The 19,028-nt window shown below is 30.4% G+C and overlaps 1 protein-coding gene across 6 annotated transcripts in view; it reads left to right on the top strand.

Moving 5' to 3' along the window:
* LOC109594497 (hemicentin-2) overlaps positions 1-19,028 on the top strand; it is a 300,510-nt gene that overhangs the window by 255,426 nt on the left and 26,056 nt on the right. For all 6 annotated transcript variants that reach the window (XM_049961987.1, XM_049961988.1, XM_049961986.1 and 3 more), the window contains 2 exons: positions 2,389-2,473; positions 18,771-18,964. In XM_049961987.1, the coding sequence (XP_049817944.1) occupies positions 2,398-2,473; positions 18,771-18,964 (270 nt within the window). In that variant the 5' untranslated portion in view covers positions 2,389-2,397. The remainder of the gene's footprint in view (positions 1-2,388; positions 2,474-18,770; positions 18,965-19,028) is intronic.

Genomic DNA, 19,028 nt, shown 5'->3' with positions numbered 1-19,028 from the left:
TGTTTATAAAAGACCTGAAAAGCAATTTAGTAGTGCGGCAGCGAAGTGTAAAACCGGGTCCCGTAATTTATTTTGTTATATCGTGGACGTTATCTGTGAAAGTATCAAACTATCAAACATTACGCAGACGATTAATTCCCATCACTTTCGCAGCCTCTTGCGCCGGACCGCAGACATAAGTGGCCGTAAAGGATTAAGGCGAGGGACAGATTTCAATAAGTTTGTTAATATACGCAACTTTATTACGCGGTTGGTACAATAGACAGTCAGTCGAGTTTGGTGCAAGGGGAATGTTCTGGAAAATAGGTTTTCTCATTTGTTAGCGACATGCTGAAAACGGGACGGGGCGACCTCTTTAAGTTTCCCAAGTCGCGCGGATTCATCTCGGTGCGGTTTACCTTTGTCGGTGGTTTCGTTTCGTTCACGAACAGGACATTTACATCTTACACGGCGGCCTCAATTAGAGAAACATTCAACGCTCACAACTTAATACATTAATTAAAGGATAATGAAGCCATAAATGATTAAAGTCTTCTCTAGATTGGGTCTAGTAATAATTAACGAGGTTCGAGAAAAACACTCTTCGCAAACTTTGGAGATATTAAGCGGATAAAAGGGCTCCAATTTGACTTGTTTGTCGAGTTTTTAAGTGCGTGTATTTAATATACGGTTTAGGTTTTTTTCTCTTTGCACACATCGATCCGGCCACGGAAGAATGGAGGAGAGGATGGTTCGGCAAAAGTGTGACGCCAGACGATTATAATATAAGCGAGGAACTAGATTGAGAAAAGCATGAGTTGGCTGAAATCGGCTTTGAAGAACTAACTCGTGAATAATTTAAATAGTTCTCCGGCTAGGAGACAACTTTAGATAATTTTAGATGAGTACTACGCCATCCTAAGGTCAAATAGTTTGCAGGCTAGTTATTAATATTTGATGGTACAATATGCATTTTAAAAGCTAAAAGCGAAAGACATTTCAAGTTGGAAAAATATTTGACGACTTTTTAATTGAATTTTACATAAAACGTGTAAAAATGTTGACCGTATCGATTCCATCTGAAGCACACATCTAGCGGAAAAGCTCAATGGGGACACGCTCGTTAGACTAATTAACTGTTAAAAGATTACTTTATTTTTAGACTCAATTTATTTAAGTACAATCTTAATATAATTTAATACTGACATGTTTTAACTTAATTCCACAACAATGTGTAATATGTATCGGGGTATTCAATTAATGTAAATTAAATGAAACTTTGTAGAATTTAAATTGTTCTATGAAATAATCTAATAGAATAATTTGTAGTTATTTGAATGTTAATGAATTGGTGCAATAAATAGGAAATGTCGGAATTGCCAAAATTAAATGAATAATTTGCACATACAATGCTTTCATTAAGTGAGTGAGTTAGTTATTTGTTGAAACTCTGTATTAATTAACAAGTGGAAATTAGGTTTGCGGTTAATTTGCTACGTTTTGTGAGAATTAGTATAGCAATAACTATGAACCAATTTAATTTTGTAATAATCATAAATCATTGACCAGATATAAATTGTTGCGCATTTCAAACAAACTGGTTCCCGTTAAAATTGGATTTTATAAGGGAGGAACGAGGGATTCGGGGTTTGTCGACAGTTGGGGAGTCAATAATAACGTCAGTTTACCTCTGCGAATGACTAAGATTTATTAATCGTCAAACGTTTTTGACATCTTATTAGGATCACGTTTGTAATAATGGAAGAATACTACAAACATATGTTGGCTCCATTATGCCCATATTGCTACTCAGAATCAACTGTGGACACACAAAAACTATTGAAACCAGCATACCAGAAAATACCTTTAACCCGCCAGCAACAAAACTAACTACACTTTAGATGAATGACCATTAGACCATTTAATTTACAAAAGCTCCAAAGTTTGTTGAAAACTTGAAATTATAAAAATAAATAAGGGCCTAATCAATAAACTTAACCCAAGTTTATTTTATTTTCGTTTTAAAAGTTCCATTAATTTATCAATTTAAATTATCCACTGATGGGTAATGATAACTGCATAAAGTTCTCAACAGTTAAATTGTTTCGCTAATGTACTTTAAATAACAATGTCGTTTCTTTGGAAAGTTTCTTTTTAATTTTTAGTCCCGAGTCTCGATTATAACGTTTTAGTTTCGTGCTTCATCTGATTAAATGTAAATCTGATTTGGAAAATACATGAAATAACTTTCGACTGAACTGAGTAAATAGTATTTATGTGGTTCTGGCGTATTTTAATTGTTTGATTTCTGCAAAGGTCATTGTATTTCGTATATTTTTTTCTAATTGGAGATTTGATTAAGGAAATCTATTGTGTCGTGAAAATATGGTAATTTATGTTTTGTTCTAGGCCGCCGCCATGTTGGCCGAATACTGGCGATTAGTGATTCTGCTCGCAGTTCCTCCCATCCTGTTGACAATGTCCATGGATATCAGTAAGTGTTTATGTCTATAACAATAGTTTGTTAACTGTCTCTTATATATTAATCATGTGGTATTTTGTTTCATATCACATTAAAATACCTCTGGTTAATAAAATTTTAAAAAATCTCACCAAATATGAAAATTGAATGTTTTAAATATAATCTTTTGTAATTTTCTTTTGTAAATTCTTGGATGTCTTTAAAAATTCTAATTGAATGGCTCGTTATTTTGTATTTAAAAGTAATAATAGTAATACTCTCTTTTATGTTTTGATTTAATTACATAGGTTAAAAATTCTTGTAATGTATAAGATTCCTCATTCATTATGTTTCATACATTCGTTTTAAAAGATGTAAGTCACATAGAATTTGATCAGACATGTTATAAAACCCAAGAATGAAATTAGCTTTTTTCATATAGTGTCAACCTGTGCTATGGATACAAAAAATTATTAGAGCTTAGAGTTCGTTTTTGAATTTTAAACAAAGCCTGTGGCCTCTCTACTAGCATGCCTCGAATTACTGTCACAAAGTATTGACCTTTCGCTGTTTAAAATTCACACACATATTTTAAATTTTTTCTATATTTGGTGAGGCTCTTTAAAATATGTTAAACTAACATTTCATGTTATATACATTTACTTTATCCTACATATGTACATAAAGACTGAGGTGATTAGAGAAATAACACAAAATTTAAAATTAAACATTTTGATGTGTCATATAAGGAAAACACAAAACAATAACATAAAAAATCAAGTTCTCAATATTGTTGACACTGCTAAAAACTTAAAATGATCCCGAAAAATGGTTTAGAATATTATTATCAAATATGAGACAAAAAACTCAATTAAAAATACAATAAAGAAACGTGCTAAAAATACAACTTCTTAAAAATTCAATATATATTTTGATTATCCTCCATAATGTTGGCAAACAATACGTTCGTCATCCTCCAAATAAAGGTTAAGACCTAAACTCAAAAACAGTTATATATATATATATATATATATATATATATATATATATATAATGTGACCAGCCACATTATTTATTCTGTTTATGATTTAATTTAAGTAAAAATTATTTGGACAAAATAAATAATTATGAAAGAACATAGTGTAATAATTTTAAATAATATATTTTGATTAGATTTAATTAGAGGATTATACTATCTAATTAACATTAAATGTGAATTATATTTCTGAGTACCACTATATGTATACCAACTGCACGTACGCAAAATGGAAAAACAATATTTCCATCGAATAACATTTTACAGGATATAGAACTAAACTAAATTACTGAACACATTTTTTATAATCTGATAATTCAAACAAAACCATTAAATCAAAAAAGCGAGAATGTGTTACAATTAAATTAATATCGACCTCTACAATAATGGAATAGTAAAAGTTTTAATAAACATCGATCATACATTGAAAATGGGTTTTTATCGGGGGAATCGATCTCCAGACAAATCGTTTTATTAGGTGCATTACTCTTCCGGGAGTTCAGGTTAACACAATGTTCCATTAAAAGTAAAAAAATATGAACCTCTTTAGAGACATTAGTGACATTTATTTTACATATTTTTCGACAAAAAATCTACTTTCAGATTAAAGTGAAATTAATAATTTCAGTAGCTACTTTTTTTTAATTTACATATAAAATGTAATAAAATTTGGACAACATAGTAAGTAATAAAAAAAAACGTGAACATATTCAGTGCCAATTAAACTATAAATCAACAATATTTAAATATAAAGTAGAACCAAGATGAATATTTGAATGTTGTGCAGACGTAGCGTAGTCGTGCTCCTCGCACTAATTTAATTTTTTATCGCGTTTAACTAGGGTTTAATTGGATAATTCATCGGCTTAAAGTTTAACGACTCTCCTCTTCTCGCAGTTTTAACTAGACTGCATAATTCTCTTTAAACAAAGTAATATAATTAATTTTATTGTGCAATATAAATTAGCCGTTGGAGTTTACGACGCCGGGCAATAAGAAAAGGTAATAAGCAAAGAGAATTTTCTCCACTTTTACGCTTTAATATGGCTAAATAGTGGTCGTTTTATCTCCGCCTAAAAGGGAGTATGTCAAGCAAATATTCCCAGTGGCCTCATACCCATAAAAATATTCATATTTACTGGAACAGCTGCATATCTCCGTTATTAATTTGTACAATAACTTATGACGAATAGGTTGGGTCCCGGGCGAAAGCATTTTTTATCTAGATACGCCGGGACCAAAGCTCTGACGTCATCAGTGGCGTGCCCTTTATAGGCGGCGGAATGTTCGTGGAAACCGCAAAATACAAAACGGGGAATGTCATAATAATATCAGTTTATACAATAACTGGACGGGGGTCAGCACCGACCGTATTGCGCCGCTCCAACTGTTCCTGATAGCGTAACGCAAAAAGGGAAATCATCCAGAAACGGCTAACTGTTAATAATGCGTTTTTATCACCGTGAATTTATTGCCGCTGTTATAAAATGCCATAAAAATATTTAGGAACCGACCATTTTTAATAATAAATACTCACCTCTTATAATTATTACCTATTAAACTGAACATTTAAGTTATGCAATAAAATTAATTTTGTTAAATTGCCTAAAGCGCACTTAAAAACTTGAAAAGCATCGTTAACCTGAGTCATGAATTAACGAATTAAACTGTTGTTAAACTTGTTAAAAGAAATCATTTAATAAACAAGGTATTGCCTCGCAGTTTTTGCATAACTTAAACCCCCACATTTGGGGAATTACTAGTATTATGGTGGCAGGTCTACGTCCCAAAACGTTCACCACACAAGGCGGATTATTTAAGTTATTCATTAATCAAATCCTAAAATTAACTCCACATAAATTTGTATGGTCAGGGATTTTTCGGTAATTAAACGTCACTTATGTTTACAGAAGCTAATTAACAATTCATCGACGAAATAATGAATAAAATATAGCTATCGACGGAGTGTGTTAATTTATTTTTCAATTAATACTTCATAAATAATAAATTAATCGATTTTTAATTTTTTTTTTTTTATATATATTTCACAAATGTATTTTATCACGTAAAATAATCGACCTTTCCATATTGAGTAAAAAATGGTGGATGCGCCATTAAAGAAGGCGTACATTATTATTAATTTAAAAATATTTTAATTTTGGTAATTAAATTGAATATTAATAAATTTTCATTTTTTGTCTTTAATATGCATTTAATTTACTTAGTATAATTTATTAGTACATTAAAATTACTGATCTTAAAATGGTTTTAGTGGATAAAAGAAACTATACGTTTATTAATTGTTCACTTAAAAACAGTGGAAGAATTTCTCAAACTGGAAAGAAACTCAAGTGTTCAAGAAAATTTGTTGGCAAATATTATTATGAATAAAATTAGGGCTCTTAAGAAGCGTATGAAAATAGAAGATAAATTAATTAAAAATGTTGGTTGCTTTTCTAAACTTCACACAAATAAACCAAAAAATATTGAGTATGACATCCAACTGTCAACTAAAACTGTAAGAAGACTAAATGAAGTAAGTGCTTTTTTTGAAAAGGAATCGGAAGTCAAGATTACAATTTGTTTGTCAAAAAACGTATTGATAGTTTCTAATAATTAATTTATTAATTATTTTCTATTTTTTTTATTTCTATCCTACAAGTACATATTATAAATAAATTGTTTGTTTAATCTTTTTTTAATATAGTTAATTTATTTAACGTAGTTTAATACTACATTAATATATTAATAAACTTAAAAATGGTAGATGCGCTAAAGCAACAATACTATTACTTGACATTGGTACATTAACCCTCAAGGAGATTCACACTGTACTTGAATACATAGTGTTCCCCTGAAAATAATAAAGTTACTGATGTTTTAATATGCACGTGAATAACGACCACCCTGTATAAAATTATGGATTACTAATAATAGCTTCTTATAGAATAATTCTTGATTAACGTGAAAAAATCTCCACCAATCTGTCAAAATTTTGAAAGAAAATTAGTAACTCAAATTAATTTTTGGTATAGAACATAGTATAGGCATTTTATTTTCAATTACACGGCGAAACAGGAAACCAAATTTTATTTAAAATGAATTAGAGAAATAGTTCAAGTCAAATTACAATGCCTACAAAGATATTTTATAAATAAAATGTTTGATTAACCTTTCCTTAATATAGTTAAGTTTCTTATTCTTAAATCTGAACATCGGTACAATATCCTTCGTAACGTCAAATGACTAATAAAAAAGTAAAATAGACCTTATTACAACTATGCCAAAAGTATGTTTTTAAATAATATCGATCATATTTTTTATAGTATTTTAAAGGTTACTTTACTGATTAATTAAAAGAAAATTAAATAGTACCTGTTAAAAATGGATCTAACAGCGGATAAAATAAATTACTTTTAATATAATCAACTTATTCTTAGAATTTGTTTAATAGTAATATTGGATTGGTTGCGCATTCGCCATTTTTAACACCAGTTGTAAAAATGGTGGATGCGACACAAAAAACTTAATTAAAATATTCAAATGAATTAGGATAAGATATTTGAAAACATAAAATTAATTGCCTTTTGGATGTAGTTGTAATTATACAATTTGTTTGCGCATTCACGATATTTAAACATTTATAAACATTTTTTATAATATTTCAAAGGCTAGTTTACAGATTAATTAAAAAAAAATAAATAGTACCTGTTAAAAATAGATCTAACAGTGGATAAAATAAATTACTTTTAATATAATCAACTTATTCTTAGAATTTGGTTAATAGTAACTAATAATTGGATTGGTTGCGCATTCGCCATTTTTAACAACAGTTGTAAAAATGGTGGATGCGACACAAAAAACTTAATTAAAATATTCAAATGAATCAGGATAAGATTCAGTAAGCCTGAAGATAATAATTAATCAATATGGTTAAAAACTTCAGTTAAATTGATTTTTTTATGTATTTGTTCTGTATTTTATCACCTAAGAACGTATCCCCTATAATCCCATATAAATTACCATTCCATATTCACGGTTTCTGTATTCGCGGCATATTTACGGAACATATAACCCGTGAATAAATAACTTTTACTGTATAATATTAATGAACATAAAAATGGTGGATACGCTTAAAATAACTCAACATAACATTGGTACATTAATATTCAAGAATCTTTACATCATAATTAAATACACTGAAACCTTGAAAATAACAAAGTTATTGATGTTTTAAGATGCACAAAATAAAACGTAACACCCCGTATAAAATTGTGAATACTACTAATAGGTTCTTATAGAAGGATTCTTGATTAACGTGTATGCAAAAAATTTCTTCACTCAAAATTAATGGCTTTACAGAAATTTTAGTTAAACCATCAATCTGTCAAAATTTTGAAAAATATCAATGTTAATAGCATTTCCGACAAAACAGGAAATTTTATTTAAAAGAAATTTAAAAAGTTTTAAAAGTTCAAGGTATAATTGCTATAAAAATTTCAAATCAATGTCATAATGAATAACTTAGGAGAATACATGACATGTCCTATATCATTTGTTTAATTTACTTTTTAATAATTTTTATAATAAAATAATGTATTTTTTGCTCATATTTATCCAATAAATAAACCAAATATTTTATTAATACAATATTAATAAAATATTTGATTTATCTTTAATGTACCTAAATTATATTACTTTAACACTTACTCAATTTAAAAATGGTAGATGCGTACCTTTTATATTACCATTACATGACATAGTCACTACAAAAGATATGAACATTAAAGAGGACGTATATGAGTTATAATTAAATTGCAAATACATTAATTTTAGTGTTGGAAGTGTCTAGTAAAAATTTACTTCGCATCGATTTAGAAATTCGCGTAAAAGATTGAGATGTGTCCCTTTTATGTCTTTAATGGTTGAAGTAATTTCATTATTGGCTTTTTGTTTCGAACATCACTCCAATATATATTTAACAAAGTGCTCCAGCTAACAAAGCGTTGACGCAAGATATGAGTTTTTCCTTCAGAAATATATGTTGACATAAACACTATGACAAAAAATTGTTTGTTAAACGAGTTCTCGATATTATACATGTATTATATTTTGACAACATACATATAAATGTTTGCTTTCGCTAAAAAAAAAATATACATAACGTTGCGCCTGCAATAAAACGTATTTCAGTCATATTATTGCTTGGATTACGGAGTACGCAAAGTTTGCTATCAAAATATTTGACAACGATTTAAAAAAGATTAAAGCCGTTTGTCCAAGCAAAACAGCGGAATCATTAAAACAACAGTATTTCACTGCATACGGACCGTTTGCAATTTTTCAACATTTTACTTCATGTTTTCGGTGAATATTTTGCGCGATCTCCTCGCAACGACTCTGAAATCCTGTTAAATATCCCACGAACTCACTTAAACATGTTTAAACCCTCATAAATTAATCCGGTAAATTGCGAGCCACTCACAAGTTTGATATCCCACATATTTATACAGTTTCGAATAACTGGAGCCATTTAAACTTGAAACTCTGGTGGTTTTGATATCAGTGGCGAAGGTGGCGAGCAATTCTGGCAGAAATTCAGGTCGTACATATCTTGTTTGCTACTTGTTGTCAGGTCCAACTTAAACTGTTCTCTGATTCACTACGCTATATAGAACGGCACACATTCGTGATGAATTTTAATCGTGTCTGTCTCATCAGAATATATTTAACATATTCAATCTGAAATTTCATACAACAGGTAGATTGCGTGTGGGCTTTTCCAGCTGATTGATAATTTATTTTGGTCCAAATTAGACAAGTAATTGAAACGAAAATGTTTAATCGGATTTTACGAAAATATTTTAATAGTTTGAAGAAGCATGCCTGCTGAACAACATTATTCATCTCCGGGTAACAAATGTTTGTTTGTGACCTTGCCAAGTGACTTCATTAATAATAGCGTGGAAAGTGCGAGTTTGTGACAATTTTAACAAAAGATTGATTGATAGTTGTTAATAATCCTCTAATTCAGGGCACCGGGTATTATGCTACGCGATTTCGTATAAAGCGATTTTCCAAGGGTTTATGAATATATATGTTATTTATATAAATATAATTTTTGAGAAACACAAATATTGAGTAAACTACTCGAAAAATACACTTGACCTACATATGTTTATGAAAGAATAAGAATAAAAAAGATTTATTATGCTTAATCTAAATCTGACAGCAAAAAAAATGCCTTAAGCAAGTTATTTTCTTGAGATTTTTGGGTTTACTGCAATTAATTATTATAAAAAATAAATAGAAATGTAATTCTATTAATAAATAATTAATCATTGCTTCTTGTGTTATATAAAAAGTACCATGTGATCAAAAATGATTGACTGTCTTTTCGTACCATCAATGTAAATTTTAACATTTATTATATTTTTAGATTAAGTTTACTAAACTCATATTGGTGCAGTTATTTAAAAAGTATTTCTTTAAAATATTGCCTTATCATGTGTACTATACGTGTTTAAGATATTATTAATAGAGATAAATGTTTTAAATAGGGAACAAATATAAACAACAACTTGCAACAACTTAAATTATAAATGACATGAATATTATTATAAAATTTGACAAGATTTTAAAGGTGGTTTTTTCCTGGACAATAATTTTTACCGCATTTTTACGATGTACACACAAGAAAAGCCTAACAATATTTTTGTAAACCTTTGAATTTTGTGTAAGACCTTTATATAAACAAAATACAAAATTATAAATAACATATTTCTTATTTAAACCAAATTAAAATAAAAAATATTTGTTAAATTTAAAATATTAAAGAAAGTTAATTCAAATAGTATATTGTAGTATAACTAAAAAATGTAATTTAACTCAACCAAAAATAATTTTAATAAAAAGTTCTCCACCACTCTATATAATTGCTGGTGGTAAATATAATTTTGAGGTATTTGAGTCCATTCTGTAGCAAAAGATAATTAAACCTAAAATCGGTATGAAAATTACTAATTTATGAAGATTTTTCTTTATAGCATGTATTACATATACTCCATCGCATTTAAGTCTGGTGATTGTTTTACCATAGCCTGAGTAAAACCTTTATTGCTTAGTTGAAGTTTGTCACCACACTCGAGACATTCGTGTGAGCATTTCCGTGCGTAAGGCCGAAGTTTTTACCCACAGCCCCAGAAAATGGAAGGACAATTGGTTGTAAGAACAAAGAACTACTATTGTGCCACCTCTATGCATAAAAACTTCCTGGGCGTGTCCAAAATATTCTAAATTTCCATATCGTCTTCAAACTCTCGTTTGACAACAATCTGAGTAAAAACCAAATCGGATTTCACCGGTGAATAAATCTGTGGCCCAATCACTTTTAAAAGTCTCCACACCATGCCACTCTTGCCCCTCGATAGCCTCTAGTAAAAGGTGGACATCTTATTGCTCTTCTCGAATATAGATTGGCTTCATGTAATCTGTTTTTACAGTATACTGATTAATAAATATATTTTGTGCATGCTGTAACTCCGTTACCAGGTGTAGCAAGAAAAGGTTGGCTTCGAGCAGTTAATGTCAAATATCGATAGTAAATTGCTGTTGGACAGCGTTCACGACCTGGGTGCTGTTCAGCCGGACTTCCAGTTTCTCCAAAGTGCCTCTAGAACCGACTAATGATACTTTGGGAAACACTAAACCTCTCAGCTACCTCAATTTGCCTTAAGCCACCTTAAAGCTATCTTAAATGACGTCGTTGTCTCGTGAAATACAATTTTGATACAATAGACATTTAACAGTCTAATACAATGAAATGAATAGAAATAAATCTTAAATGTTTGAATAAATAAAACGTAAACCAGTCAGTAGAAATAATAAGAATATGTTAACTAAAGGTTAAAATTAAATCTATAATATTCGCAGAGGAAAGTAAATTAGACATTTGTGTGTGTTTTTTATAGATAATATGGAATTCTGTGAAATAAATTTATATACATTTTTTATAGAACGCTATGTTTTATCGTACTTCTTAGACTATTGATGCTCCAACTTAACAATAGTTTTGTCCGAACAAGAACTTTTATATTTAGTATTCCTCAAACTAGTCTCTAGTTGTAACAAACGTTTGCAAAACAAGTTGGTGTCTAGTATTTTTTATGAGCAATAGAGCGAAGCCAATGGTTTATTGATTTTATCAATATTACCATATGCATATAAATTAGTGTATTTCGGCAAGTTCAGAAAGTTGAAGAACCGTTTTATGACCCCGCTTCGTAGATTATCTCAAACTTAATTGAATATCATTTACGGAACGAACAATTTAATTGAACTTGTCCACATATAATAAATAAAGTATTTATGTAACACGATCCGCAGACACCTCGTAATTAATTAATAAATAAACATGTGTCCACTTAGGAATTCGAAGTAGATCGCTGTGTGACGCAGACGATGTCCATTCCGTCCGGTTCGCCGTGACTACGCGTAGCTACGTCCGTACTTTCAGGGGTGGTGGGGTGTGGTGTCGCCGGCATTTTTGTATTCCGGTCGCTTTGCACATCAGACCGGGGGGGTAAAAAGTCGCTTTCGAAACATAGTTATGCAAATGGGCGCCTTTAAATATATTCAGTGAATGGGACAAGCGCGTTGGTCATCAATATTTGCAGTCGGTGCCGCCGCATTGTTTGAGCAAGTTATTCCTTTACGGCGAAATAAATTGCAACAAAAACCGACGCTGCATCTGGTATGCTGCGGACAGGGAAGATAACGAAGGGTATACGGATACGGACTTAATAAAAAATGCACCAACGAACTATTGCAAGGACGCTTTTTATTAGATAAATTCTTGTGGTTTTATTTTAACGGGTGTGGGAGACAATGTTTCAGTTCAGTTTATCTGCACGGTATATCCAGACCACGAACTCCCATACTACTACTATTTTAAGGAATGAGGGAATGTGTTACTTTAATCTGTACAATTAATTAAGACTTTGACTGTAATTATTTTTTCTTTAGTTTAATATTTTTTTTTAAAGAGAAAGCTAGTTCATTTTATAAATGTTGTTTAATTAAAACTAGAGTAGTAGCCATAAATATAGCAATTTATTAAAATATATTAAAAATATATGTTGTGCTACTTAAATTGAATTAATCCTGTTGAAAAATATTAAGTCACGATACTAAATTGTGATAAGAGCAATATTATGGAAAACTTGATTAGAACGAAATATATTCCGAAACAAGTGATAAAACATAACTTATAAACAGTTCTATTCTATCAAAATAAACTCAAAAGTTATAAAATTTTATTCAAATTTAGAATTAAAAAAGATATTTATGTTAAATTCTTGTAAATGGTAAGAGTTATGAGATATGTAAGATGTCCAATTCTCTACAAATAACATCAAGTAATTGCGAACTATGGATTTTGCCATATCGAACTAAAGAAAAAATGTGAAACGAAGGTGAGAAGAATCTTCCTATTAAAATTAAGAACTCATCTTTGGAGAGCATTTTTTAAAAGTGTCTAGTAACAACCAATATTTACAAAGAAGCTTGAAAGAGTATAGACGGGTCGTATATTCGGAAAATGATCGAGTTTATTCTACGGTGATGGGTCAAAATTCTAAAACAAAAAAGATGTTATATAAAGTGTTAATGTTAAATTAAATAACACAGATCTATATTTATGTCCACCACAATTTAGAAATACATATGTAACATTTTATAGAATAAGAATATGGTAATTTTTATAATACTGTATAAAACAATAGCAAACTAAAATTATTTTAACAGTTCACATTCAATAAAAGAGTTATGGCTAATATTTAACATTTTAAAAAGTTGCTATAATTTTGACCAATACTGTATGTCATAAAATAACCATCAATTCAAAGCTGTTTAATATTACAAATTTTCATTTATTTGAAATTTATGAAACCCATAACAATTTGTATCTTATTTGACGTATTAATATTTCCTGGATTCTATTCTGCGAATTTCATCAAAATCTAATAAAAATTCTTGACAATACGTTGAATTTTATGCAACATTCAATTTTACTGATTATCCAATAAACATAAAGAATATTTAGCTCATGTTTACGATAACATTCATACATATAAATTGAAAATTTATTTGCTTAGGCCGCATAGAAATTATGTATCCGACTGAAATTAATCGAATTAACGAAACTTCCTAATTACGTTTATATTTATTTTCGCAACGCGTTGTGTTGATTTTGCCGCAATAATAAACGTAAAATAACTAAAAGCTCTGCAGATAATCTTCGGCAATAAACTTTGTTAAATGCCCGTTATTATTTATTTCTGGTCGCGCCGAACGAAGCTTCAACTTGTTACTTAACCCATCGTTTCAAAGTACATTATTAAAATCTATTCGGGGGTCCAAAGTAAGTTCATAAAGAGAATTTAGCAACGAAAACAAAAGTATTATTAGCGAAACGGATTTGGCCCCTTTTGCTAATGAGGTAAATACAACGACCCTTTTACTTTGAAACAAGCGTTTCACAATGAATTCCTCTTCTGGACTTAAAATGTGAATTTATCTGTAACGGAAAAGTTGCTTTGCTGGTCAAAAAGTTTGCAAATGACAGAAGGAGGGACGGGCGGAATAAAAATATGCGGATAGTGTATCATAAATCATCAAAGAGTTATTGCCTGGCGTTTTTAATTAATTGTCATGTATGTTCGAGGAATTGTCATTGATTTTCTCTAAAAAAATTTTCATAAATTATTTTCTCTTCATTTGTGAGATTAAAGTATTGCGCGTGTGTTCCTCTTTTGTCATCATTATAATTGAATCGTGTAGCGTGGGGTATAATGAATATTTATTTATATGCGATTTATGTTCGTTTTAATGATTTTAACTACAAAGAATTTTTTTACGTTCCAGACTTACAATTAGCGATAATGAATATTCAGAATATTCAGAAATAAAATGTATGTGTTTTTAAAAAACCTATATTCAACATAAAATTGCAATGTTTAAAGCAGCATATATACTAAAAATGTGAGTATTAAATTTCATTCAATTATTGATTCATCCTATAATTGGATACGGGCTAATTAATTAAATCCGATTAAAAATACCATGAATTTTAGCTGTGACCGAAGTTACTCGTTATATTTTTTCGTTATTGGTGTTTTCTAGAATGGGGGACTGAAAATTGAGTAAAAATTGAGATCATTTAGGAGTAGTTTATTAAAGAATTCTTTGTAGTTGAACAACGTTTTATTATGAATATGGAGTGAGTTGTGGTTTTGCGTACAATGCGAACAAACCCATTTACTCTTTAATTAACCTTCCATGTACATACTTCAACTAGCGTTTGAATTATGTTACGCGTTTAATAAATTTCCATGGAAAGTCATCTTGTTTACTGGTCTGCGAAATTGCACATTAATTATGTGAAATATACTCGGCAAACGGTTATAAATGAAAATGTACACAGTGCAGTCCGCGATATTAATCACGTCCTCGACAGTGGCTTGTCACGAAACTTTTATTCTTAAATTATTGAAACGCCGTCCAAGGACATCCAGATAAATATTTCGATTTTTTGGCGTTTTGTATTCCGCCAGGCAATAAACATGCGAACCCCTTAACATATTTATATTTTCGCACATTATTTTCTTTTGTGTTATGCTCGCCTAAACTACATTAAAGCCCCTATCGTGGGTAATAATTTCCAGTTAAATACCATTCATAATATTCACGCATTTTGAACATCATTACTGCAATGAATTGCTGAAATTACGATTCAGATGAAAACACAGGATCTCCGTTGATTTAATTACATTGTATTGCACTTCGTTAACTACGTTTCACACTTTTTCTACTTTTTTGATGAGCGGATTATGTTCCGCGTTAGCTTTGTGTTTGCTGCACTTTTACGTGATTTTTATCATAATTTTATTAATCCCACCTCATTACTTTCATGTGCCTAAAATAGGTGTTGAAATCAACTTTAAATTGGTAGATAATTATCTGTGTCAATATGAATAATACATTCGTGGTGGCGTTTAACTGTCACATCTCTCATTCTTTTTGTGGACATTATAATAGATTAGTTTTTTTCGTCCTTATATCCTTTAATAAAATGTCCCATATATTTTAATATACATTTATTTTCGTCAAGTTTGACTGTGAAGAAAGGGTCGTAAATTATTTGTGTTCAGATTTTTTTCTGTACATTTAAATACACAATTTATTATTAAATAATAAAACAGCATCATTATTTAGGTTCCAGATAAACAAAATTTTATAGGTCACACAATTTTAGACAAAATAGTCAGAATGGCGTGACATATAGCACGCGACGTTTGAATAATTTGTGACGATGAAATTTTGAAGTCATTTTATTATTTTGGACATTTAGAGGTCGAGTCATTAATTGCTATTAGAAGCTTTTAACGTGTCGTGGCCCCAATATGTCAGCAACGCATGTGAGAAAATAATTATATACGTGCAACCTCGTGATTTTAAATACGTACGTATGTAAATAAATAACAATATTCCTTAGTATACCTAGAATTTTATGTACATTTACATTTACACAAATTCTCCTTCGGTTAAGATTCAGGAAATTTTTGCATGTAATCTCGTTTTAAGAACGGAAAATCCCTTTCACGTTTTCGCAACAGTTCCTTTAGTATAAAGTAAGTTTCCTGTAGTAAGTGAATTCATTAATAACTACAACATAGGCATAAAGTAGAATGAAAAACAGTCTCGAATTATGTATGCAGTAGTTTTGGTGTAGAAAGTTGGATCATCTGGAAGCGTGCAATTTATTAACTAAGTTTATAACTGTTTTAGTAGTTTCCCCTGTGTACTTGTTTGACATAAAGGACGTCGCTTCTGCCATTTTTCACTGTTTTATTTCATTGTAAATTACTGACACGAGAACACAGCGGACAATTTACAAGTAAGATCAGAATTGGTTTAGTTTTAGAACGTTACCAGCGTTGTGTTATGTCAATTGAAATCCTCTACATAATATGTGTTGAGCTGTTTTATTTTTATTTTTATTGCAATACAAACTAATTTATAATGTATAACTGCAAGCAGTTATTTTATAATTTATGTAAAAAGACAATGTTTATACTAATCATAATTCTTATTTAAATATAAATGAAGGGAATAAAATATATTTAGGTTAATGTAATCACCAAACGTGAAACTTTTATCGCTCAATTGTACTAAAACTATGATTATTTAATTTAACTCAACGTAATTTTAACGTTAATATTAAAATATGCAATTGGAAAAACTTGACTCCTAAGAAACAGAAACTAATTTAATATAAGTGAAAGAATGTAAAATTTGCAAAGTCTGTTTAAATATGACAACTAAAAGTTGACAGTTTTCGTGCCTGCATTTTGCTAATGAAGCATTTTCTGAGAAGCTCTTAAATGTCGATTGTTTATCTAGTTATAAACTTGAAGAAGATACGAGCGATGTTACTCACCGTGTTCCAGAGTAAACTTATTTTATCAAGAAACAAGACTGAAATAAAGTTCTGTGGTGTATACTCTGACACAAATGTAATTTAGTTTCAAATTTCCAGAGTGGCAATTTTTCTTTTGAAATTAAATAATTCAAATTTATAAAGTGTTCTGTTTAAGGCAGTTATTTAATAATTTTTATGTTAATGTTGTTCAAACCGTTTTAAAGCTTTAACACTTTTGATGTAATATTAAAGGCACTTTTTTTAACACAAAGGGAGTTGTGTAAACCATTACAATTATTACATCATGCTTGTAACATGCGCATGCTCATCCGTAAATATAATGAAAACTTTACTCCAAGTCGATATCTCTTTGGCGATGTCTTTTTAATAATGGCAAACGAGTATTTTACTTCCATACGCTATTATTTTCGAATAAAAAAATTAATAAATTTCTATAATAGAACCGCTATAATTCCATTATAATTGGGTCAATCCTCCGATCAATAGATACAATGCGTTTCTTGAATTTATGTGGCATTTATTATCCGATACATGTTTCAAATGTGGTCGAAATACTTTAGCGAAGAAGATAATCGTTTTAAACAGTATGGCGTCCCCAAGTTTAATGACTGTTAATAAACCAAAACGTAATTACGAAAAGTATTAAGTAGAAACAATTACGTAGGCCGTGAAAGCCGCATCAAATAAATGTAAATAAAGTTTTTAGCGCTTGTATCTTAAGCGACAAAACAGTTATGATTAAAGTTTGAGGTATTTATTGTGCGGCCATTAAAATAGAGCTCTGTTGCGGACATAACTTAACATCCATTCAAAGTTCCGCGAAGATATAACTCGGAATGATAATTTGCGGTATCTGTATTCAAGCTAATTAATTTAATATATCATTCGTGGGTAGTTTTGTCGGGTTCGCGCTTGGGGCGTCCTTTGATCTGTCGTAACAAATAAAATCGTGGCAGGCCTGGAAACTCCGGTCCCGTTATATAGGTATAATGAACCTTTCCAATTAGAGTACGTACTCATATAATTGTTTATACACGCACGGTAGAGTAAAAAGAGCGTGAGTCGGTGGAAATGATTGCATTGTATGGAGACAAAGGATGAATCCGGTGTGCCGGAGATTTTGCTACATTGCAAAATGAGATGTAGACGCTCTCCATTGTCTCGCTGGCACATTTTCAGTTAGTTCTTATTTGCATCGAGAAGTTATTATGGAAGCGAGTAATTTATAAGTAAGTAGCAAGATGCTGAAACCGAAGCGAACATCAAAGGTCGCTACCTTGCTCATTGTTAATTAAAACGGCTCCAAAAATTGACTAGCAACGTTTTTAGCATTACTTACCTGCTCCTTTCGTATTGTGTCAAGTGCTCATTTAGGGGATTTCCCTTGTTTTGTATGTCGCCCACGTACATGAGGGGAAAAGCTGACTTCCGAGATTTTAAGATTCGATACGGATCATAACTTTGTTAATAGTAGTTTTAAAACTTTAAACTTTCCGTGAACGATTGCTGCTTTCCAGATTGGGGTAAATTTCTAAAGTTGTTATTGTTCTTGATGCTGTGTATCACGCTAAAGAAAATAGGATTTACGTAGGGTACTTAATGAAGGGCGCTAAAACAGGAAATGACGCTCTCGAAAGGAAACTGAAACTGGTTTTATGAGATATTCCGTGCCATTCTTCGCATCGTGCTTTAATCAAGTACTGTCAGATTATTTAATGAAACAATGAATTTTCTTGGTCTCCCGTACACAGATTTATGCATTTTACTAAAAAAAATATATGTCTTTATTGCAGAAAAGAGAAAGATCCAGCAGTACTCGGAATGGCGACAGCTCTGGCATCCGAATTTCGACGACTATAACAGAGCTGAGGCCATCGTAGGAGCGGAAAACAACACCAGCACTAATGTGACAGTGCAGCTGGGTGCAACTGCATATCTACACTGCCATGTACGAAGCAGTGCTGATAGGGCTCTTGCAGGAGCTGAGGTATGATATTTTGCTTTTAATTTTTAAGTAGTTCTTACTTTTTAAATATTATTTTATATTATTT

Source organism: Aethina tumida, chromosome 1, assembly GCF_024364675.1.
Source record: "Aethina tumida isolate Nest 87 chromosome 1, icAetTumi1.1, whole genome shotgun sequence".
Classification (NCBI taxonomy): domain Eukaryota; kingdom Metazoa; phylum Arthropoda; class Insecta; order Coleoptera; family Nitidulidae; genus Aethina; species Aethina tumida.
The sequence above is the reverse complement of the archived record's forward strand: the minus strand, read 5'-3'. Positions and strand labels throughout refer to the sequence as shown.